At 41.7% G+C, this 25,263-nt stretch overlaps 2 protein-coding genes across 2 annotated transcripts; both read right to left on the bottom strand.

Moving 5' to 3' along the window:
• Window positions 1-9,517: 9,517 nt before the first annotated feature.
• LOC148113757 (olfactory receptor 10G6-like) lies at window positions 9,518-10,446 on the bottom strand. The gene has a single exon (XM_087893347.1). It carries the CDS (start codon window positions 10,439-10,441, stop codon window positions 9,518-9,520), a length of 924 nt encoding a protein of 307 aa, XP_087749473.1. The 5' UTR covers window positions 10,442-10,446.
• Window positions 10,447-24,332: 13,886 nt separating this feature from the next.
• LOC132709943 (olfactory receptor 10G6-like) lies at window positions 24,333-25,263 on the bottom strand. The gene has a single exon (XM_060685000.2). The coding sequence runs from the start codon at window positions 25,254-25,256 to the stop codon at window positions 24,333-24,335; it is 924 nt and encodes a 307-aa protein (XP_060540983.2). The 5' UTR covers window positions 25,257-25,263.

Raw genomic sequence — 25,263 nt, 5'->3', positions numbered from 1 at the left:
ATCCCTCTGTTTATGCAGCCTAGAACTGTGTTGGCTTTTTTGGCAGCTGCTGCACACGGCTGGCTCATATTTAAATGCTTGTCTACTAGGACTCCGATTTGACATTATCTTACCTTAAAAACCTATATCAGGCAATGTTGAAGGAGTAACTTCTGAATTAGATGCCTCCAGATTGGTTACGATCATAACTTCTTTTCAGATGTCTTCGGTCACATGTTGAGATGCTTGTGGACGCTTTCCCAAATCCCTTCCTTCTAGCCCACTCAGATGGAGACTTTGCCGCTAATGCCAACTGTAGTCAGAGTACAACTGAGGATGAAGAGAAGATTATTGCAGGCAGCTTGATAAAGGCTTGCATTTTGTCTTCTCTCCAAGAGTCTGAGAGACACTGCTCAAGGTAGTGGTAGAAGGAGGAAATGGTTCACACAATCCGTCCATTGTCTCAATAAGGAGGAAGCTGAGCTCTCCTTCTTAAACTCCAATCTTATTCTCTTTTCTACTGCCTTTAAAACAGTGTTACTGTCTATTCTCCCATGTTGTTCCTCTCTCCAAGTCCCACTTGCATTTCCATCACCAAGGACCTGGTCTTCTTAATTCAGCGTCTTTGGATGTCTCATTAAACACCACCGCACCTCCTAATGAGTCAGTTTGAGACTGATTTAGAAAGTGGAGTGAGCAGATTTCAGAAAACAAACATTGTGGTGGAATCAGCTCTGGGATTATTAATGAATAGAACAGGACAACTAGAGATAGTTTGCTTCCAGTTGCAATTCAAGATGCTGGTTTTGACATTTAAAGCTCTACATGGCACAGGGCCAGATTAGTTGAGGGACCTCCTCTCCCCAGTTATTTCTCCCCAGTCCATGCATCCGCCCGGCCTTCCACGCATGTGTTTTGCTGGTATGTGCGCCTTCCGCGCGTGCACCTGGCCTCAAAAACATGCCTAAATAGGATGGCATAGAGCCGGGGTAGATGGGCAGGGCCACCCGTGATTTCCACTACCGGTTTGGGCGAATCGATCCAAACCGGCTGAACACCACTCTGCTTACCCATCCACTCAGATCCGGAAGCAGAGGTGCGTTGGGGTTCCTGTCTATTGAGAACTTACATCTGACTTTATCGGGACTTTCCCCCCTTCACTAAACTGAGCGTGGACATGACGCATCTGATCCATGGGCTGGGAATTTGGCAGCCCCGCCTTAGAGCCTGATGGTCTAAGGCAGGGATGTCAAACTCAATTTCATTGAGGACCGCATCAGGGTTGTGTTTGACTTCAGGGGGCTGGGATGGGTGTGGCCAGAGTGGGTGTGGTTGGCTCAACGTCAGTCATGACAGGGGCGTCTGTGGTGGCCTGAGCACTCTGCCATAAAAAATGGGCTCCCGAGCTCCGGTTTCACCTGTGACGGCCTCTTGCAACCCTTTGCCAGCAAAAACGGAGCTCGGGAGGACCACATGTTGCCCTCTCAAGCTCTATTTTCACTGGTAGAGGCTCCACAGGCTGGTCCTTTGCTGTTTCCAGGGCAGCTCTGTGGGCCAGATTCGGCCTATGGGCCTTGAGTTTGACATCTTTGATCTAAGGGACTCCCTTCCTATTAGACATATCTTCTGTTGTTAAAATCCACAGGATGCAAGTTATATCATATTACTGAACAGCCCCTAGAGTTAAAAATTCCTTTTTCTGGATTATGGAAGCTTGTAAGATCTTCAGCAGAGTTTAGGGAATATTGGTGTCAGTGTTGTTTATAAGGGTTTCCGACAGTGATGGGATTCAGCTGCTTTGAGCTGGTTCAGGCAAACTGGTTGTTAAATTGCTGGCTGGCCCCTCCCCTCCCCACCCCTTCCAGGAGTCCCCATGTGACCCATTTTGCCTCCCAGGTAAATGTAGGGATGCCTACTAGGCCCAAAACGGGGCTCAGGGGGGTGCGGCATGCCCCTTTCCGCAGCCTGTTTTTGCTCCCAGGGTGCTGCAGGGAGGCCTACTAGGTCCAAAAAGGGGTGCGGGGGGTGATGTGCCCCCCTAGCCCATTTTTGCTCCCAAAGGGGTGCGGGAGGTCTGTTGTCACACCCCCTGGCCATGCCCACCATGGCCACACCACACCCAGCTGGTCATTAGGGCAGAGAACTGATTCTTAAATTAGTTGAATCCCACCACTGGTTTCAGATGTGGGTGTGTCAAGTGATGGGTCAGCTGTGAGTCATCAGTGACTCTTGTGATGGGTCTTGTGATAAGGAGATTTCATCAGGTGAGGGTCATTGGGAGGTGAAGTGGTGGTTGGGAGAAGTTGTGTGGGTTGGTTGAGGGTTGGTGCTATCTCTGGTTGGCTGTGTGGTTGATTTGGATTCTGAGGGGTTTGTAGGCTGGTGGTAGGTCAATTTGTCTGTTGATGGAACTGCTTGTGGAGTGCCAGGCTTCAATGAATTCACAAGTGTGGCAGATGGTAGCATGTCCAATGATTTTTGTATTGTTCCCATTGAACTGGTGTTGTTTGGTGTCAGTGTGGGTAGAGATTAAGAATTAGGGATCATGGCATTTGACTGCAATCCGGTGTTCGTGGCTCCTGCTTTTTAATTGATGTGATGTTTGTCAAACATTACAATATTTTAATGACAAAAATGATCAAAAATCAACAAAAACAAGAAAACCACACATCAACATTGACTATACCGGCATCCCGGGCTCCATCGCTGACTATTGGGGGCGAGATACTGGCCCCCACAGAGAGGGCTCACAACTTGGGTGTTCTCCTGGATGCACGGCTGTCTTTGGAAGATCATATGATGGCCGTGGCCAGGGGAGCTTTCTATCGGGTTTGCCTGATGCACCAGTTGCATCCCTTTCTGGATCAGGATTCCCTGCGCATGGTCACTCATGCCCTCGTACCGTCCCATCTGGACTACTGCAATGCTCTCTACATTGGGCTCCCCTTGAAGAGCACTCGGAGGCTCCAACTGGTCCAGAATGCAGCTGCGCGGGTGGTTATGGGTGCGAATCAGCGCGCCCACATAACACCCCTCCTGCGCGAGCTACACTGGCTCCTGGTGGTCTTCTGGGTGCGATTCAAGGTGTTGGTCACCACCTTTAAAGCGCTCCATGGCTTAGGACCGGGGTATATACATGAGACCGCCTTCTGCCATCAACAACCTCCCACCGGCCAATACGCTCCCACAGAGAGGGGCTCCTCAGGGTGCCGTCGGCCAAACAATGCTGACTGGCAACACCCAGGGGGAGACCCTTCTCTGTGGGGGCACCAGCCCTCTGGAATGAGCTGCCCCTAGAGCTCTGTATTAGCCCTGACCTGTGTACTTTTCGCTGCGCCCTTAAGACCCTCCTGTTCCAGCAAGCCGGCCTGGCCTAATATGAATTTTATTATGGGTGTATGTGTGTTTTAAATTTGCGGGCCAATTTTATATATTGATTTTAATTTGGTTTTAAATTTTATAAATCTATGTGTTTTAATATGGCTGTACACCGCCCTGAGTCCTTCGGGAGAAGGGTGGTATAGAAATCTAATAAACTTGAAACTTGAAACATTTCTTACACCTCCCGTGATGAACTTATCTGATGTTCTTGTCCTAATGTCAGAATATCAGTGAGGACTTCACAGCATTTCTAAAGGCTCTCAGGATTGAGACCATCGATCAAATTTAAGGGGGAGTGACTATTCCACAGGGCAGGCCTCGCAACTCAAAAGGTGATTTATTCTTGAATGTGTTATGTTATTTATTTATTCTCGTATGCATTTGCATTTTATTGGACTGGAAGCTACTTTGAGGATTCATTTTATCTAGAAAAGAGGCACATATATCAAGCTAATGAATTCATTTTAGAATTGCAATGTGCATCAGGCACAAATCACACAACAACAATAACAGCAATAGCACTTAGACTTAAATTCCACTTCATAGTGCTTTACAGCACTCTCTAAGGCAGTTTACAGAGTCGGCATATTGCCCCCAACAATCGGAGTCATCATTTTACTAATCTCAGAAGGATGAAAGACTGACTCAATCTTGAGCCGGTCAAGATCAAACTCCTGGCTGTGGGCAGAGTTAGTCTGCAATACTGCATTGTAACCCTGGTGCCACCAGGGCTCTTCCAAAGTCCCATTTTCAATTACCCACCCGCCCTATTTTTGCCCCTGGACTCTATTGTTGTTGTTGTTCGTTGCAAAGTCATGTCTGACCCATTGCGACCCCATGGACAACGTTTCTCCAGGCTTTCCTGTCCTCTACCATCCTCTGGAGTCCATTTAAGCTCATGCCTACTGCTTCAGTGACTCCATCCAGCCACCTCATTCTCTGTCATTCCCTTCTATTTTTTGCCCTCAATCTTTCCCAACATTAGGCTCTTCTTTAGTGAGCCCTTCCTTCTCATTAGGTGGCCAAAGTATTTGAGTTTCATCTTCAGAACCTGGCCCCTGGATTCTAATCCACTTTAAATGACTAATTTTGGGGAACTCAAACAACTGCACACACTTCTATAAACCATCAGTTTTCCTTAATGAATTTCATGTGCACCACAGCACATTCTGATCTTCATAAATGCTTCATGGACTAATTCCAGGGGTGGGGCTTCAAAAATTTTAGCACAGAGTTCTCTGCCTGGTTGCTGGGTGAGCGTGGCCATGGCCTAGTCAGCACCCTGCATCCAGAGCCTGGGGAGGGTGTTTTTGCCCTCCCCAGGCTCTGGAGGCTTTCCTTGAGCCTCCAGGAGGGTGAAAACAGCTTCCCTAGGCTCTGGAGGTGCTCTGTAGGTAGGAAACGGGCCTGTTTCTTGCTTTCCCAAACTTCCGATAGGCCCGTTTTTCACCCTCCCCAAGGCTCCATGCTTGCCCTGCACTTACCTGCATCCAAAATGGGCTGCGTGGGGACTCCTGGGAGGGGTGAGGTGGGGTGGGTGGGGCCAGCCAGGAGTGGGATTTGGGGGTTCTCCAAACTGCACAGAATCTTAGCTAGAGGTTCTACCGAACCCCTGCGAACCCCCAGCAGCCCACCCCTGATTAATTCTGAAGAAAGAAAGAAAGAAAGAAAGAAAGAAAGAAAGAAAGAAAGAAAGAAAGAAAGATCCTGAAATCTCTAAAGGCCAAATGAATGAAGTGCTAAATGCAAAAATACCCAAAGGGAAATGCATTAAGAACAAATAAGTGATCATTAAAAGGTACCATATTCTCAACTGATGAAAGGAAAACCTTTAGGGAATTAGGTCTAGCAGAAAATGCTCTCTTCTCTTAAGGAAACATTTCTTTAAAGCTTAGATCTTTCCCTTGCTTATATTGTACAAGACAAGGGTAATTAATTAAGAAAATAAATAGCATTGAGGAAGAGCATATCCTGATTAAATGCTTTGCAGCTAAAATCCGTTCGCCAAGTTTTTTCCTAATGGAAATTATGCAGTGAAGGATGTAGCTACCTAAAAAACTAGTTTATTATTATTATTTTTCAAAATAACTGCTCTTAAAATGCTCTGAAGGACCTGGAAGGGATGAAGGTATAAAACGGAATGACAAGAATTGGAAATCTAAGCCTCTAATGAAGAAGCTAGAATATATTTGAAGTTGTATGATATGAATTTTGTCGTGTTCACACCAGTTAATATCATCTGTTTCGAAGAGTTTTCTCCAGGAACTGTCCTTCTTTCTAAGGCAAATTTTCTCCTTTTTAAAGTGGGAAATCTAAAGAATTTGTAAAAAAAAAAAAAATGGCTTGGAGAAATAAAAGCACACTGTTTTAGGAGACAAACGATTTAAGAATTCAAGACTACATTGAATGAAGACTCAAGATTTCTGTGAGTAACTGAAAAAATGTTTTGGTTGAAGAATGGAGAAATACCATCTTTCAACCTACAGATTTTGCTCCTGAGTTTCCGTGGCTCTTACTTGCATCTTGGACAGATTCACTGAAATCTAAAATCAACATCTCCAACATCTTCTATTTTCAACAACAACAACAACAATTCAAAAACCAAAAGAGAAACTTTGTTGCTTGTTATTTAAGATTGACTATTTTGAGGAAAAGACTTAGAGAACTTGATTTAGGATACATAATCTGTTCACTGGAAGATTTATTGAAGATTAGAAAGAAGAAATTAAATGGAACAATGAAAACTGAACTAATAAACGTGGCAACAAAAGAAGGGTGTGGCAATAGAAGAAGGACATGATGATACCATATATGGAATAGCTTCAGAATTAACTTTGTAGAACTCATAACTTTGATGACTTTGAAATGGAAAAGATACATATCTGGACAGATTGGAGAAAGGAATAATGGAATATACTATGTAACAAGACAACAAAATATTATATTTTCATTTAAATGAATGTAACGGTTTCTGGGTGGTGAATAATGCTAGGTGATACTTTTTTTTCTTTTTCTTTTCCTTCTCTATGCTCTCTCTCTATTTCTTTCTTTTAGTATCTTTCTCTTTGTTTCTTTTCCCCTTTCTATTTTCTTTTTTAACCCATTTGACTTCTTTTGTTATATTTCTACTCTCTTCCTTTTTTCTTTTCCTCTTTTAGTGTTGCCTTATTTTTTAGTATTTCTTTTATTGTAATTATTATTATTATTGCTATTACTCTCTCCTTTTTTCTATTATTATTTTCATATAAATATATAAACAATTTGATTAAGAAATAAGAGCATAAATGATTGAAGAAAAACATGATTTTTGGATGTTCTAATGCCTTTTTTAAACTTTGAATTTTTAACTAGCACTACCTACAGATTTAATAATCTGGAAGAAAATGTTTACCTTTAAAGGTGTTGTTTAATTATTTATAAAATTAAGAACCATAAAAATTGATTTTAAAGTGTTTCGAAATGTTTCCTATTGAAAATAAGAAATAAGCATGGAATGAGAGAAAACAAGAGAGAATAGGAGATGAGATATTTATTGAAATATACTTTTATCTTAAATTGGTAAGAGATATGGAGGAGAATAGATTGGATACAATATTGGTAATACATTTCAAAGTAATTTGGAGCTAAACAACTGAATAAGAGATAAATGTTATGAATTAGTTAAATAAATGAATTTAGGAGTGGAGGAAAGCATGTGCTGGAAAACAGTTAAAGCAAAACTGTGAACTAGCCAAAAATAAAAAGTTAGGAGTGGAGGAGACTATACCTGGGGATCAATTGAAATAAAGTTGTGAACCAGTTAAAAATAGGGGTAGGAGTGGAGGAAAGCATTGCTAGAAGGCAACTACTTGAGTTGTGAACCAGTTTTATTATAGATTTAGGAGGAGTTAAGGAAAAGGTTGGTGTGCAGTTAAAATTATACTGTGAACCAGCTAAAATAATTAAGGTAAGGAGTGGAGGAAAGCATTGCTGGGAAGCAGCTGATTAAGATGCGAACCAGCTAAAAATAAATTTAGGAGGAAGTGGAAGAGATTTTACTGGAGAATAGTAGCTAAACTGTGAACCAGTTTAAATAAATACAGACAGGAGTATTGGAAAATACAGCTGGGAATTAGATACTTAAACTATGAACCAGTTAAAAATTAGATTCAATAAAATATGAGAATAAACTTGAAGTAAAAAAAATAAAGTATTGTGGAAGTAACAAACTATAGAAGGAAATGTTGATTGTTTATGAAATGACTTTAAGAGAGGAGGAAAATACTTTTTGTTAATATTATGGATATTAGATGTCATTTAAGAGAAGTAAAATATAGATTTGAGGTAATGGGTTTTAGGATTGAGGAATATATATGAAATATTGATTGTTAAAATGATAAAGATTTAGAACGGTGTTTAATGTTTAGAATTTTGGGTGTAATAGTAGAATTATAAATGTTTAGAATAAGATATTTTTTCTTTCTTTCTTTTTTTTAAGACGTAAATGGATAAAATTTTGAACAAAATTGATTGAGGGAATGTGAATAATTGTACTCATTTTGGTTGGATTAATTTCCATCCATGTTTCTTATCTTGCTTTCTGATGCTTTGGGAAAAAAAACCCTCTTTTCTTTGTGGCATCCCTTCAAATATTGCTATCATGTTACCCCCACATCTTTCTTTTCTCTAAACTAGCCACACCCAATTCCTGCAATCGTTCTTCATAAGTTTTAGTCTCCAGGCCTTTAATCATCTTAGTTGCTCTTCTCCGCACTTTTTCCAAAGCCTCAATATCTTTTTTGTAACGTGGTGACCAAAACTGGAGGCAACATTCCAGGTGTGGTTTTACTAAAGTTTTATAAAGTGGTATTTTTGATTCTGTGCCTCTGTTTATCCAACCAGGGATTGTAGTAGCTTTTTTTGGGTACTGTTGCACACGGCTGGCTCATATTTAAATGATCATCCACTAGCACTCCAGAGTCCCTCTCACAGTTACTCTTTGTAAGACAAATCTGAACTTGTAACCTTGGTTTTTCCTGCCCAGATGTAAAACCTTGTGTCAGGGTTCCAAGTAACACCCCCCCAATGAAAGAAGACTCCGAGACTTGAGTTTCCTCAAAGTTCCATTTTATTAGAGGTATCATATTGGCACATCTGGGAAAACCCAAATCTGAAAGTGTCCAGGTTTTCCCTACCCAAAAGAAAGTTCAAGTCCCTGCCCACCACCCACATGTCCATCACATGGTCCAATCAAGCACCATCCGAAACTGGAAATTTCTCTCAGTCACCTCATCACAGCTGCAGGGCAAGGTGGTCTTGACTCTCTGAGAAAAAAATGTTATTTTGACTATATATCACCCATACTCTGTGCAACCCTCCCTCCCAGTTTCCCACAGTAGAAAATGTGGCAGGCCTGAAGGCCCAAATGTAAAAGATGGCTTCCAGATCTGACTGGTCTAAACCGGTAGAATCCCAACCCCTGTAACTAGGTAACATGTTCCGTGCTAATCAGTGATTAGCATTGATGATATTACCTAGTTAGGCTAATGAAACTTCTGCAAGAAAACAAGCTATGGGAATGGAAATCCTCCTGAGACCTGGATGGCCCAAAACCTTGCTTTTCTCCACATTAAATTTCATCTTGTTGGATATGTCCTACTGTTCAACTCTGTCAAGATCTTTTTGGATCCCAAGCTTGTTTTCTGGGCACAAGAAAAGAAAAGGATCAGAAAGAATCAGTAAGCAAGTAGTTATGGAAAATCAGCTAGAATCACGAAAAACAGATTGAACTGGGTGAGCCCTGATACGCCTCCTCTTAAAAGCTTTGGTGCTCATGCCTATGAGTTAATGCATAGGAAACCATTCTTGTAGAGTTTGTAGAATTAAAAGTCTTCCAATCAACATTGTATAGCAATAAATGTAACAACAAGCACCGTTTGATTAACTGGATTGTCAATAATCATGCGCTGATGGCATCCAGTTCTCTTTTTATTTATTTGAATTTGAATTTATGTCCACCCCAGCCAAACAATCTCAAGATGACTTACATGGTGCCTGTGTTTACAAGTTAATTCCTATAAAATGTATGTATGGAATTGGAAGTCCTCTAATCAACGTTGTATGGCAATGCCAGTAGAGATTCTCTCTATGAGATTCCAGAAATGTTCACAGAAGCAGTTTAGGATGATCTCCTCGACAAGTTTACAAGGGCAGCTTTTATGTCCTTGTTCCTCAGCGTATAGATAATGGGATTCAAAAGTGGAGTCAGTGAGGTATAGAAGACAGCCACCACTCCATCCAGTGGATCCTGAGATCCTGGTCTCAGATAGATGAAGACAAGGGGCACATAGTAGGTCACCACCACAGTTATATGAGCAGTACAGGTAGAGAAAGCCCTTTTACGACCTTGGGCACTGCGGATCTTCAGGATGGTGGAGACAATGTACATGTAGGAAGTCAAAATCAGAAGGAAGCACGTGGTGGCCACAAGACCGACATCCACCATGGTTACCATCTCATTGAGGGTTGTGTCAGCAGAGACCAGCTTCAGCACAGCAGGGATATCACAGAAGATATAGTTGACCCGGTTTTCCCGACCAAAGGGCAAGCGAAAAACAAGGGCTGTCTCCATTATGGAGTGAAGGCATCCTCCAACCCAGGTGCCCATGGCCAGGAAGAGACACGTCCTATGATTCATGAGGTTGCCATAATGGAGTGGTTTGCAAATAGCCAGAAAGCGATCATAGGCCATCAATGTATAAAGGAAGCATTCTGTGCAACCCAAAAAGTGGAAGAAGAAGAGTTGACAGACACAGCCTCCAAAGGATATGATTCTCCCACCTTCTAAAAATCCCGCAATGACCTTGGGAACAATCACGGTGGAGACTGTCATGTCCAGAAAAGACAAATGGCAAAGGAACCAGTACATGGGCTTGTGGAGATGGGGATTAGATACAACAACCAACAGGATCAGAAGATTGCCAAACAGTGTCATTAAATAGATGAGTAGGAAGAAGATAAGTAAAGGTTCCTTCAGACTATCGGGATATGGAAAGCCAACAAGGATAAACCCATTCAATGAAGTCTGATTCTTAGCTTCCATCTGTGCAACCAAAAAATAAATAAATAAAAATCAAGGGTATAATCAATCATGGAAAGAGGGCAAAACAATAAGCTTAAAGTCTCTATACCACTCTCTTTGTTCCTTGCTGATCCCCTCAGCCTTGAACAATCCCCCAAAAGGCTGCTCAAATGTCTTGGGGGAAGCTTGAAGCTTCCACATCCAACTCCTTTTGCAGCTGCATATAAAGATAGAGTAGAATAGTAGAGTAATAATAGGCCTTGGAGGGCTTCTAGTCCAACCCCCTGCTTAGGCAGGAAACCCTACACCACTTCAGACAAATGGTTATCCAACATCTTCTTAAAAACTTCCAGTGTTGGAGCATTCACAACTTCTGGAGGCAAGTTGTTCCATTGATTAATTGTTCTAACTGTCAGAAAATTTCCCCTCAGTTCTAGGTTGCTTCTCTCCTTGATTAGTTTCCACCCATTGCTTCTTGTCCTGCCTTCAGGTGCTCTGGAGAATAGCCTGACTCCCTCGTCTTTGTGGCAGCCCCTGAGATATTGGAACACTGATGTCATGTCTCCCTATGTCCTTCTTTTCACTAAACTAGACGTACCCAGTTCCTGCAACCGTTCTTCATATGTTTTAGCCTCCAGTCCCCTAATCATCTTTGTTATTCTTCTCTGCATTCTTTCTAGAGTCTCCACTATTTTTTTACATCGTGACGACCAAAAAGTATTCCAAGTGTGGCCTTACCAAGGCATTATAAAGTGGTAGTAACACTTCACGTGATCTTGATTCTATCCCTCTGTTTATGCAGCCTAGAACTGTGTTGGCTTTTTTGGCAGCTGCTGCACACGGCTGGCTCATATTTAAATGTTTTTCTACTAGGACTCCAAGATGACATTATCTTACCTTAAAAACGTATATCAGGCAATGTTGAAGGAGTAACTTCTGAATTAGACGGCTCCAGATTGGTTACAATCTTAACTTCTTTTCAGAGGTCTTCGGTCACATCTTGAGATGCTTGTGGACACTTTCCCAAACCGCTTCCTTCTAGCCCACTCAGATGGAGACTTTGCCGCTAATGCCAACTGTAGTCAGAGCACAACTGAGGATGAAGAGAAGTTTATTGCAGGCAGCTTGATAAAGGCTTGCATTTTGTCTTCTCTCCAAGAGTCTGAGAGACGCTGCTCAAGGTAGTGGTAGAAGGAGGAAATGGTTCACGCAGTCCTTCCATTGTCTCAATAAGGAGGAAGCTGAGCTCTCCTTTTTAAACTCCAATCTTATTCTCTTTTCTACTGCCTTTAAAACAGTGTTACTGTCTATGCTCCCATGTTGTTCCTCTCTCCAAGTCCCACTTGCATTTCCATCACCAAGGACCTGGTCTTCTTAATTCAGCGTCTTTGGATGTCTCATTAAACACCACCGCACCTCCTAATGAGTCAGTTTGAGACCGATTTAGAAAGTGGAGTGAGCAGATTTCAGAAAACAAACATTGTGGTGGAATCAGCTCTGGGATTATTAATGAATAGAACAGGACAACTAGAGATAGTTTGCTTCCAGATGCAATTCAAGATGCTGGTTTTGACATTTAAAGCTCTACATGGCACAGGGCCAGATTAGTTGAGGGACCTCCTCTCCCCAGTTATTTCTCCCCAGTCCATGCATCCGCCCGGCCTTCCACGCATGTGTTTTGCTGGTATGTGCGCCTTCCGCGCGTGCACCTGGCCTCAAAAACATGTCTAAATAGGATGGCATAGAGCCGGGGTAGATGGGCAGGGCCACCCGTGATTTCCACTACCGGTTTGGGCGAATCGATCCAAACCGGCTGAACACCACTCTGCTTACCCATCCACTCAGATCCGGAAGGAGAGGCGCGTTGGGGGTCCTGTCTATTAAGAACTTACATCTGATGGGACACAGGAGGAGAGCCTTTTCTGCCATGGCACCCATCCTTTGGAGCGGCAAACCCTCTGAGGTGTAGGAGAAGTTCAGGCAGAGTCTGATGGTGGAGTCAAGAGAAGAATCAGACTAGTGTCATTATGTTCTCAGAAAGGGTCTAAGTTCATTCCCTTTCAGATTCCAGTAACTCTTATCTCTAAGGGGACTCGGTGGCTCAGTGGCTAAGATGCCAAGCTTGTCGATCGAAAGGTCAGCAGTTCAGCAGTTCGAATCCCTAGTGCCTCATAACAGGGTGAGCTCCCGTTACTTGTCCCAGCTGCTGCCAACCTAGCAGTTCGAAAGCACATAACAAATGCAAGTAGAAAAATAAGGACCACCTTTGGTGGGAAGGTAACAGAGTTCTGTGCGCCTTTGGCATTTAGTCATGCCGGCCACATGACCATGGAGACGTCTTCAGACAGCGCTGGCTCTTCGGCTTTGAAACGAAGATGAGCACCGCCCCCTAGAGTCGGGAATGACTAGCACGCATGTGTGAGGGGAACTTTTACCTTTAGCTTTAACTCTTATCTGGTGCCAATTAAGTGCTGTCAGGTGACTAGATTCTCAAGTATAGACATGGACAATAAATCAACTTGACTGGAACTTAATGTGTGGTCCTGATTCTTTATGCCTGACATCTTTTCTGTATGTCAAATAGTTGACTGCAGACCGGCGTCCTTTTTTATGTTATTCCATGAAACATGACCAGGTGAATATATAGTTTGGTTTCAGGAGAACCCCCGTTTGTAGAGCTGATGGATCACCACGTGTTGATCTTCTTAACCTTTCTGCTGCAACAGCTTCTCCTTGATACATCTTGAAGCCCAGATCCCAGAGAGGCCATGGCAGGGGGCATAGAACAAAAGCCAAGATGATGGTTGCAACGGTGTGATTGAAAAGGCAAAGTTTGATTGCACAATTACAACTACTATCCTCACTTTTTAAAATTACCCCTTCCCCTTTCTGATGACTGATGACTCAAAGAGCTGCACATGGTCCATAGGACTCAACTTTTGAAGACCAGATTTAAGGCATTAAATTTAAGGGGGAGTGACTATTCCACGGGGCAGGCCTCACAACTCAAAAGGTGATTTATTCACCCTGCTTGAATGTGTTATGTTATTTATTTATTCTCGTATGCATTTGCATTTTATTGGACTGGAAGCTACTTTGAGGATTCATTTTATCTAGAAAAGAGGCACATACAGCATGCTAATGAATTCATTTTAGAATTGCAATGTGCATCAGGCATAAATCACACAACAGCAATAGCACTTAGACTTAAATTCCACTTCATAGTGCTTTACAGCACTCTCTAAGGCAGTTTACAGAATCGGCATATTGCCCCCAACAATCGGAGTCATCATTTTACTAATCTCAGAAGGATGAAAGATTGACTCAATCTTGAGCCGGTCAAGATCAAACTCCTAGCTGTGGGCAGAGTTAGTCTGCAATAATGCATTGTAACCCCGGTGCCACCAGGGCTCTTCCAAAGTCCCATTTTCAATTACCCACTCACCCTATTTTTGCCCCTGGACTCTATTGTTGTTGTTGTTCGTTGCAAAGTCATGTCTGACCCATTGCGACCCCATGGACAATGTTCCTCCAGGCTTTCCTGTCCTCTACCATCCTCTGGAGTCCATTTAACCTCATGCCTACTGCTTCAGTGACTCCATCCAGCCACCTCGTTCTCTGTCATCACCTTCTTTTTTTGCCCTCAATCTTTCCCAACATTAGGCTCTTCTTCAGTGAGTCCTTCCTTCTCATTAGGTGGCCAAAGTATTTGAGTTTCATCTTCAGAACCTGGCCCCTGGATTCTAATCCACTTTAAATGACTAATTTTGGGGAACTCAAACAACTGCACACACTTCTATAAACCATCAGTTTTCCTTAATGAATTTCATGTGCAGCACAGCACATTCTGATCTTCATAAATACTTCATGGATTAATTCCAGGGGTGGGTCTTCAAAAATTTTAGCACAGAGTTCTCTGCCTGGTTGCTGGGTGAGCGTGGCCATGGCCTAGTCAGCACCCTGCATCCAGAGCCTGGGGAGGGTGTTTTTGCCCTCCCCAGGCTCTGGAGGCTTTCCTTGAGCCTCCAGGAGGGTGAAAACAGCTTCCCTAGGCTCTGGAGGTCCTCTGTAGGTAGGAAACGGGCCTGTTTCTTGCTTTCCCAAACTTCTGGTAGGCCCGTTTTTCACCCTCCCCAAGGCTCCATGCTTGCCCTGCACTTACCTGTATCCAAAATGGGCTGCGTGGGGACTCCTGGGAGGGGTGAGGTGGGGTGGGTGGGGCCAGCCAGGAGTGGGATTTGGGGGTTCTCCAAACTGCACAGAATCTTAGCTAGAGGTTCTCCCAAACCCCTGCGAACCCCCAGCAGCCCACCCCTGATTAATTCTGAACTAAGAGAGAGAGAGAGAGAGAGAGAGAGAGAGAGAGAGAGAGAGAGAGAGAGAGAGAGAGAGAGAGAGAGAGAGAGAAAGAAAGAAAGAAAGAAAGAAAGAAAGAAAGAAAGAAAGAAAGAAAGAAAGAAAGAAAGCTCCTGAAATCCCTAAAGGGCAAATGAATGAAGTGCTAAATGCAAAAATACCCAAAGGGAAATGCATTAAGAAGAAATAAGTGATCATTAAAAGGTACCATATTCTCAACGGATAAAAGGAAAACCTTCAGGGAATTAGGTCCAGCAGGAAACGCTCTCTTCTCTTAAGGAAACATTTCTTTAAAGCTTAGATCTTTCCCTTGCTTATATTGTACAAGACAAGGATAATTAATTAAGAAAATAAATAGCATTGAGGAAGAGCATATCCTGATTAAATGCTTTGCAGCTAAAATCCGTTCGACAAGTTATTTCCTAATGGAAATTATGCAGTGAAGGATGTAGCTACCTAAAAAACTAGTTTATTATTATTATTTTTTCAAAATAACTGCTCTTAAAATGCTCTGAAGGACCTGGAAGGGATGAAGGTATAAAACGAAATGACAAGAATTGGAAATCTAAGCCTCTAATGAAGAAGCTAGAATATATTTGAAGTTGTATGATATGAATTTTGTCGTGTTCACACCAGTTAATATCATCTGTTTCGAAGAGTTTTCTCCAGGAACTGTCCTTCTTTCTAAAGCAAATTTTCTCCTTTTTAAAGAGGGAAATCTAAAGAATTTGTAAAAAAAAATGGCTTGGAAAAATAAAAGTACACTGTTTTAGGAGACAAACGATTTAAGAGATCAAGACTACATTGAATGAAGACTCAAGATTTCTGTGAGTAACTGAAAAAAATGTTTTGGTTGAAGAATGGAGAAATACCATCTTTCAACCTACAGATTTTGCTCCTGAGTTTCCGTGGCTCTTACTTGCATCTTGGACAGATTCACTGAAATCTAAAATCAACATCTCCAACATCTTCTATTTTCAACAACAACAACAACAATTCAAAAACCAAAAGAGAAACTTTGTTGCTTGTTATTTAAGATTGACTATTTTGAGGAAAAGACTTAGGGAACTTGACTTAGGATACATAATCTGTTCACTGGAAGATTTATTGAAGATTAGAAAGAAGAAATTAAATGGAACAATGCAAACTGAACTAATAAACGTGGCAACAAAAGAAGGGTGTGGCAATAGAAGAAGGACATGATGATACCGTATATGGAATAGCTTCAGAATTAACTTTGTAGAACTCATAACTTTGATGACATTGAAATGGAAAAGATACATATCTGGACAGATTGGAGAAAGGAATAATGGAATATACTATGTAACAAGACAACAAAATATTATATTTTCATTTAAATGAATGTAACGGTTTCTGGGTGGCTGAATAATGCTAGGAGATACTTTTTTTTTTTCCTTTTCCTTCTCTATGCTCTCTCTCTATTTCTTTCTTTTAGTATCTTTCTCTTTGTTTCTTTTCCCCTTTCTATTTTCTTTTTTAACCAATTTGACTTCTTTTGTTATATTTCTACTCTTCCTTTTTTCTTTTCCTTTTTTAGTGTTGCCTTATTTTTTAGTATTTTATTGTAATTATTATTATTATTGCTATTACTCTCTCCTTTTTTCTATTATTATTTTCATATAAATATATAAACAATTTGATTAAGAAATAAGAGCATAAATGATTGAAGAAAAACATGATTTTTGGATGTTCTAATGCCTTTTTTAAACTTTGAATTTTTAACTAGCACTACCTACAGATTTAATAATCTGGAAGAAAATGTTTACCTTTAAAGGTGTTGTTTAATTATTTATAAAATTAAGAACCATAAAAAATTGATTTTAAAGTGTTTCAAAATGTTTCCTATTGAAAATAAGAAATAAGCATGGAATGGGAGAAAACAAGAGAGAATAGGAGATAAGATATTTATTGAAATATACTTTTATCTTAAATTGGTAAGAGATATGGAGGAGAATAGATTGGAAAACAATATTGGTAATACATTTCAAAGTAATTTGGAGCTAAACAACTGAATAAGAGATAAATGTTATGAATTAGTTAAATAAATGAATTTAGGAGTGGAGGAAAGCATGTGCTGGAAAACAGTTAAAGCAAAGCTGTGAACCAGCCAAAATACTGAGTTAGGAGTGGAGGAAAGCATACGCTGGGTAACAGTTAAAGCAAAACTGTGAACTAGCCAAAAATAAAAAGTTAGGAGTGGAGGAGACTACACCTGGGGATCAATTGAAATAAAGTTGTGAACCAGTTAAAAATAGGGGTAGGAGTGGAGGAAAGCATTGCTGGAAGGCAACTACTTGAGTTGTGAACCAGTTTTATTATAGATTTAGGAGGAGTTAAGGAGAAGGTTGGTGTGCAGTTAAAATTATACTGTGAACCAGCTAAAATAATTAAGGTAAGGAGTGGAGGAAAGCATTGCTGGGAAGCAGCTGATTAAGATGCGAACCAGCTAAAAATAAATTTAGGAGGAAGTGGAAGAGATTTTACTGGAGAATAGTAGCTAAACTGTGAACCAGTTTAAATAAATACAGACAGGAGTATTGGAAAATACAGCTGGGAATTAGATACTTAAACTATGAACCAGTTAAAAATTAGATTCAATAAAATATGAGAATAAACTTGAAGTAAAAAAAATAAAATATTGTGGAAGTAACAAACTATAGAAGGAAATGTTGATTGTTTATGAAATGACTTTAAGAGAGGAGGAAAATACTTTTTGTTAAGATTATGGATATTAGATGTCATTTAAGAGAAGTAAAATATAGATTTGAGGTAATGGGTTTTAGGATTGAGGAATATATATGAAATATTGATTGTTAAAATGATAAAGATTTAGAACGGTGTTTAATGTTTAGAATTTTGGGTGTAATAGTAGAATTATAAATGTTTAGAATAAGATATTTTTTCTTTCTTTCTTTTTTTTAAGACGTAAATGGATAAAATTTTGAACAAAATTGATTGAGGGAATGTGAATAATTGTACTCATTTTGGTTGGATTAATTTCCATCCATGTTTCTTATCTTGCTTTCTGATGCTTTGTCTGTTCCTCCTACAGCTGGTCAAATCTTCTCCCCTCAGCGAGGCCCATCTCATCAGGAAGTTTGTCACGATCTGATCAGCTGGGAAGAAATGGCCCCAAAGGAAGCGACACCAGCCCAGGGCCTCCAAAGTTCCTTAGTGAATAAGCCTCAGGCTAGTGCCTCTGGGATTCCACCCATCTATGAAACCATTCCATCTCAAGACAATTTTTGGAATCTGGAGGAGATACAGCTTTTCGACTCCTTTCGCGCACTTCCACAACCAGAAAGGGCCCAAATTATAACGCGCCTGTCTGCAGTTAAATCCAAGCTCTGGAGTCTTTCACTACCTGATAAGGATCCCCCTGGACCCCAGGGAGTCCACATCAATTTATCAGAGGCAGTTCCCTCGGCCCTCCCTCCAGAATGTCCAACTTGTAAACTTGAAGATCCAGGGCTACTCCAAACCCCATCTGTTGATGTCACCGAATGCTTGCCAGGTAAGCAACCAATGAACGATAGAAGCATAAACTGGACTGCGTGTAGAGCCCTACAGCCTCATGAACAAGGCTCGCCTCCCTTCCACTTTTCTTTGCCTTTATCTCCCAAAAGGGTGACACTTCCATCGAATAACGGCTGTATTTTTTCGGATTTGAAGGGCTCTCTGGAAAAAATTAATTATACAGAATGACTAGCAAACCCGGCATCCCCCCCTTGCACACTTAGATGCCTTTCATGGAATATAGCAGGTTGGGGGAGAAGGTGCGGCACCACCGATTTTATTAACTATATTCAGTCATTTGATGTGGTCCTGCTTCAGGAGACCTGGGCATGCGATAAGATATCCCTTACAGGGTTTACGGCCATTTCTTTGGCTGCTACCAAACAATTCAAGTCGGGAAGACCTAAGGGTGGTTTAGCTTGTTTGGTCTCTACCTCCCTGAAAGTGGAGACAGTGGAGCTCCCCCCCAGTGGGTCCTTAGCCATGGCGCTCCTAATTAAGAGAGGACACAGTAACATGCTAGTGTTCAACGTTTACCTTCCCCCGACGGTGAGGCAAGCCGACACTAAGGCTCAATGGGGCGAACTGGAGAGCTATATTACCCATACAGAAACTAAATTTCCAGCGCCGTACATCTTTATAGGGGGTGACTTTAATGCCCGATTGGGAGGCCAAATTCCCCCACCAATTGAGGCACTCTACTCCCAAGAAATCTGCCAGGCCATAGGACACCAGTTCTCAGCCAGGCATTCTAAGGATGAGCTAACAAATTTTGCCGGCGTTCAATTAGCCCTCTTAGCATCCCAACACAATATGACAATCCTTAACGGGAGTACCCCAGGCGATCTAGCGGGTGAATTTACTTTTAGCTCTTCACGGGGGAGTAGTGTTATTGATTTTGTGATGGTTTCCCAGCCACTAAGACAGGCAGTCCATGTTTTTTTTGTGGACTGCCTCACAGAGAGCGACCACTACCCCCTGGTCACAATCATTGGGCTCTTTACAAATATACATCTGCCTAAGGGCCCCCAAATACTGGATCCTTATGTGACCTCTTATGCAAGGAGGATCAAATGGTCTCCCAAGACTGAAAGAAAGTTCCACTCTCTTTTATCATCGCCGGAGTGTCTTAGCCTATACAATCAGGCCTTAACATGCAGTGACTCAGCGGCAATCTCGACCTTCGAATCATTAATTAACAGTATTCAAAGGGAACTAGGAGCTGATCGTAGGCCAAGTGGCCCATATCGTCCAAGAAGCAATCCCTGGTTCGATGAAGAATGTGTGCTGCTCAGGAACAAGATCAGACAGGTTTACCTGCTCTATCGTAATCGAGGGGATAAACGCCTACCTGAGGACTATTACCACCTGAAGCGGGAGTATAAACGACTAATTGTTAAGAAAAAGAGGGCTAAAGAAAAAGAGAAGTGGGACCTACTTCTCCTCTCTATTCAGCAGAAGAACACCCGACTATTTTGGCAAATGGTCGCCTGTTCGCTGCCTGGTCATCAAGAACTCCCTCTCTGTTGTATTTCCAACAGAGATTGGGAAAGTCATTTTGGATCAATCTTCCAGGCTTCAATAGTCACGACCGGACTCGGACAACAACTGCCCCCTGCAATTCCGGACTGGCACCCCGTGACTCATGCTGAGATCAACGAGCTTATCTCTGAACTTAAGTCAGGCAAAGCTCCTGGCCCTGATGCTATACCCCCTGATCTGTTAAAATCTAATCCCAAGTGGTGGTCTCCTCTTTTAGCAACACTCTTTACCCATATCAATACCTCTGGCAGGATTCCTACCTCCTGGAACCAAGCAATTATTGTCCCTATTTTTAAACGAGGAAATAGGAACAACCCAGCCGATTATCGTCCTATAAGTCTGCTCTCCATCATTGGGAAATTGTACGCTAAATATCTCCAACGCAGACTCCTCACCTGGGTCGAGGAGTCCAACATTATTGGTGCTGAACAGATTGGGTTTAAAGCAGGCTGTGCCACATTGGACCACTGCTTTGTCCTAGCGCATCTGGTTGACAAATATGCCACCATACCAGGTGGTAAACTTTTTACTGCTTTTATCGATCTAAAGGCAGCATTTGATTCAATCCCAAGGGAATTGTTGTGGACAAAATTGTTCAAAAGCTCCATCGACAGACGTCTGTTGTTCCTAATTAGATCCCTATACAATCAGACTTCTAGTCAGGTCAGGTGTAGTTTGCAGGGAGAACTCTCTAACCCTATCCCGATAAAGAGTGGAGTAAGGCAGGGCTGTCTCCTGGCTCCTCTTTTGTTTAACCTATTTTTATCTGATTTGGCCTCTTATATTGGATGTATTGAGTCTCACGCCCCAAAGCTGTCAACAACGAAGATCCCGCTTCTCCTTTATGCTGATGACGCGGTCCTCCTATCACTGACGAGGCTTGGCCTGAAAAGGCTTCTCTCTGCATTTGGGTCCTACTGTGCTGAGAATCACTTGTCCATTAACTACGACAAATCAAAAGTCTTGGTGTTCTCTAGTGCCCGGAAGTTACACAACTGGGCTATTAAGGGTAATGCTGTTAAGCAGGTTTCCCATTTTAAGTATTTAGGTATACATTTTCAGAACACTGGTGCTTGGACTAGACACCGAACCCAGGTGCTGAATTCAGCTTTTTGTAGCCATCAGCAGATTTTAAGATTTTTCTATACCCAAGGTGGCCAATTTATTCCTTCTGCTCTGCGTATTTACAAAGCCAAAACCTTGGCCCAAACTCTTTATGGAATTCCGATATGGATACAGGGCTTCAAGGAGTGTATTGAAAGAACGCAGGCTGCTTTTTTAAGGAAACTTTTGGGTCTCCCTCCCTGTGTTGGCTTTGCTCCGATGTATCTGGAACTGGGCATTCGATCAGTCGAATGCATGGCGTGGATCAACACCTTTAAATGGTGGTTTCGGGCACTCTTTTTGGCAGCCCCTGGCAGCTACCTCTCCCTGGTGTTAGCTGACCCCTATACGTCTCGGTGGGAGAGGGATCTGACGAAGAAACTCCACCTGTTAGGTTTTTCGGGGGATGCCATGGGAGACTATGGCCTTAAAGATGCCCAATGTAGGGTAGTCCAACGGCTTGTGGACATAGACTTACAATATCTGAGAGCTAGAGCCAATAAAACCTGCTCCCCTCTGGTCTTCAGCCAACTTAATAATTTTGGACTGAGGATGGCCTCATATTTCTATACTCTAACCATCCCTAAGTATAGAAGAGTCTTCTCCCTTGCTCGTTTTAACGTCTTGCCTTCAGCATTGCTGGACGGTCGATTCAAGAGGCTTCCGAGGGGCGAGCGGCTATGTCCCTGTGGTAGAGCGGAGGTTGAGACTGTGGAGCATGTCCTTTTACACTGCCCCATGTACAACGTAGCCAGGATTAATTTGATGTCTCTCTTAGAGACAGATTTCTGTGGGCCCAATGATAGTGATTTGGCCTTGTATTGTTTAGGGGATGGCTCCTCATACACTACCTCTCAGGTCTCAAAATTTTTTCTAAGAGCCGTAACCATTAGAGGAGAGCGCTGTGGTCCCTCTCAGCCGGGGCTTCCGGTGGCCGGCTGTTCGTGATGTTCTTTTCCCTATGTTTTTCTGTAGCTATGCTTGCATTTTGGTCTGTGACCGTAAATAAATTTATTATTATATGGAGTTGTGAACCAGTTTTATTATAGATTTAGGAGGAGTTAAGGAGAAGGTTGGTGTGCAGTTAAAATTATACTGTGAACCAGCTAAAATAATTAAGGTAAGGAGTGGAGGAAAGCATTGCTGGGAAGCAGCTGATTAAGATGCAAACCAGCTAAAAATACATTTAGGAGGAAGTGGAAGAGATTTTACTGGAGAATAGTAGCTAAACTGTGAACCAGTTTAAATAAATACAGACAGGAGTATTGGAAAATACAGCTGGGAATTAGATACTTAAACTATGAACCAGTTAAAAATTAGATTCAATAAAATATGAGAATAAACTTGAAGTAAAAAAAATAAAATATTGTGGAAGTAACAAACTATAGAAGGAAATGTTGATTGTTTATGAAATGACTTTAAGAGAGGAGGAAAATACTTTTTGTTAAGATTATGGATATTAGATGTCATTTAAGAGAAGTAAAATATAGATTTGAGGTAATGGGTTTTAGGATTGAGGAATATATATGAAATATTGATTGTTAAAATGATAAAGATTTAGAACGGTGTTTAATGTTTAGAATTTTGGGTGTAATAGTAGAATTATAAATGTTTAGAATAAGATATTTTTTCTTTCTTTCTTTTTTTAAGACGTAAATGGATAAAATTTTGAACAAAATTGATTGAGGGAATGTGAATAATTGTACTCATTTTGGATGGATTAATTTCCATCCATGTTTCTTATCTTGCTTTCTGATGCTTTGGAAAAAAAACCCTCTTTTCTTTGTGGCATCCCTTCAAATATTGCTATCATATTACCCCCACATCTTTCTTTTCTCTAAACTAGCCACACCCAATTCCTGCAATCGTTCTTCATAAGTTTTAGTCTCCAGGCCTTTAATCATCTTAGTTGCTCTTCTCTGCACTTTTTCCAAAGCCTCAATATCTTTTTTGTAACGTGGTGACCAAAACTGGAGGCAACATTCCAGGTGTGGTTTTACTAAAGTTTTATAAAGTGGTATTTTGATTCTGTGCCTCTGTTTAGCCAACCAGGGATTGTAGTAGCTTTTTGGGGGTACTGTTGCACACTGCTGGCTCATATTTAAGTGATCATCCACTAGCACTCCAGAGTCCCTCTCACAGTTACTCTTTGTAAGCCAAATCTGAACTTGTAACCTTGGTTTTTCCTGCCCAGATGTAAAATCTTGTGTCAGGGTTCCAAGTGACACCCCCAATGAAAGAAGACTCCGAGGCTTGAGTTTCCGCAAAGTTCCATTTTATTAGAGGTATCATATTGGCACATCTAGGAAAACCCAAATCTGAAAGTGTCCAGGTTTTCCCTACCCAAAAGAAAGTTCAAGTCCCTGCCCACCACCCACATGTCAATCACATGGTCCAATCAAGCACCATCCAAAACTGGAGATCTCTCCCAGTCACCTCATCATAGCTGCAGGGCAAGGTGGCCTTGACTCTCTGAGAAAAAAATGTTATTTTGACTGTATATCACCCATACTCTGTGCAATCCCCCCTCCCAGTTTCCCACAGTAGAAAATGTGGCAGGCCTGAAGGCCCAAATGTAAAAGATGGCTTCCAGATCTGACCGGTCTAAACTGGTAGAATCCCAACCCCTGTAACTAGGTAACATGTTCAGTGCTAATCAGTGACTAGCACGGATGATATTACCTAGTTAGGCTAATGAAATTTCTGCAAGAAAACAAGCTATGGGAATGGAAATCCTCCTGAGACCTGGATGGCCCCAAAACCTTGCTTTTCTCCACATTAAATTTCATCTTGTTGGATATGTCCTACTGTTCAACTCTGTCAAGATCTTTTTGGATCCCGAGCTTGTTTTCTGGGCACAAGAAGATAAACGGATGAGGACTTTTCTAAGATGGACGGAATATTTTTCTGATTCAGCTTATGAAAAATTAGAAGTAAGCAAGTAGTTACTGAAAATCAGCTAGAATCACGAAAAACAGATTGAACTGGGTGAGCCCTGATACGCCTCCTCTTAAAAGCTTTGGTGCTCATGCCTATGAGTTAATGCATAGGAAACCATTCTTGTAGAGTTTGTAGAATTAAAAGTCTTCCAATCAACATTGTATAGCAATAAATGTAACAACAAGCACCGTTTGATTAACTGGATTGTCAATAATCATGCGCTGATGGCATCCAGTTCTCTTTTTATTTATTTGAATTTGAATTTATGTCCACCCCAGCCAAACAATCTCAAGATGACTTACATGGTGCCTGTGTTTACAAGTTAATTCCTATAAAATGTATGTATGGAATTGGAAGTCCTCTAATCAACGTTGTATGGCAATGCCAGTAGAGATTCTCTCTATGAGATTCCAGAAATGTTCACAGAACCAGCTTAGGATGATCTCCTCGACAAGTTTACAAGGGCAGCTTTTATGTCCTTGTTCCTCAGCGTATAGATAATGGGATTCAAAAGTGGAGTCAGTGAGGTATAGAAGACAGCCACCACTCCATCCAGTGGATCCTGAGATCCTGGTCTCAGATAGATGAAGACAAGGGGCACATAGTAGGTCACCACCACAGTTATATGAGCAGTACAGGTAGAGAAAGCCCTTTTACGACCTTGGGCACTGCGGATCTTCAGGATGGTGGAGACAATGTACATGTAGGAAGTCAAAATCAGAAGGAAGCACGTGGTGGCCACAAGACCGACATCCACCATGGTTACCATCTCATTGAGGGTTGTGTCAGCAGAGACCAGCTTCAGCACAGCAGGGATATCACAGAAGATATAGTTGACCCGGTTTTCCCGACCAAAGGGCAAGCGAAAAACAAGGGCTGTCTCCATTATGGAGTGAAGGCATCCTCCAACCCAGGTGCCCATGGCCAGGAAGAGACACGTCCTATGATTCATGAGGTTGCCATAATGGAGTGGTTTGCAAATAGCCAGAAAGCGATCATAGGCCATCAATGTATAAAGGAAGCATTCTGTGCAACCCAAAAAGTGGAAGAAGAAAAGTTGACAGACACAGCCTCCAAAGGATATGATTCTCCCACCTTCTAAAAATCCCGCAATGACCTTGGGAACAATCACGGTGGAGACTGTCATGTCCAGAAAAGACAAATGGCAAAGGAACCAGTACATGGGCTTGTGGAGATGGGGATTAGATACAACAACCAACAGGATCAGAAGATTGCCAAACAGTGTCATTAAATAGATGAGTAGGAAGAAGATAAGTAAAGGTTCCTTCAGACTATCGGGATATGGAAAGCCAACAAGGATAAACCCATTCAATGAAGTCTGATTCTTAGCTTCCATCTGTGCA

The sequence above is a fragment of the Pantherophis guttatus genome, chromosome 4 (assembly GCF_059756535.1).
Source record: "Pantherophis guttatus breed Tessera chromosome 4, ASM5975653v1, whole genome shotgun sequence".
NCBI classification, from domain to species: Eukaryota; Metazoa; Chordata; class Lepidosauria; order Squamata; family Colubridae; genus Pantherophis; species Pantherophis guttatus.
This window is presented reverse-complemented; position numbering and strand designations above follow the sequence as displayed.

Excerpts from the sequence above, each read along its gene's own strand:
- LOC148113757 (XM_087893347.1), bottom strand. The coding sequence starts at position 10,441 with ATGGAAGCTAAGAATCAGACTTCATTGAATGGGTTTATCCTTGTTGGC.
- LOC132709943 (XM_060685000.2), bottom strand. The coding sequence starts at position 25,256 with ATGGAAGCTAAGAATCAGACTTCATTGAATGGGTTTATCCTTGTTGGC.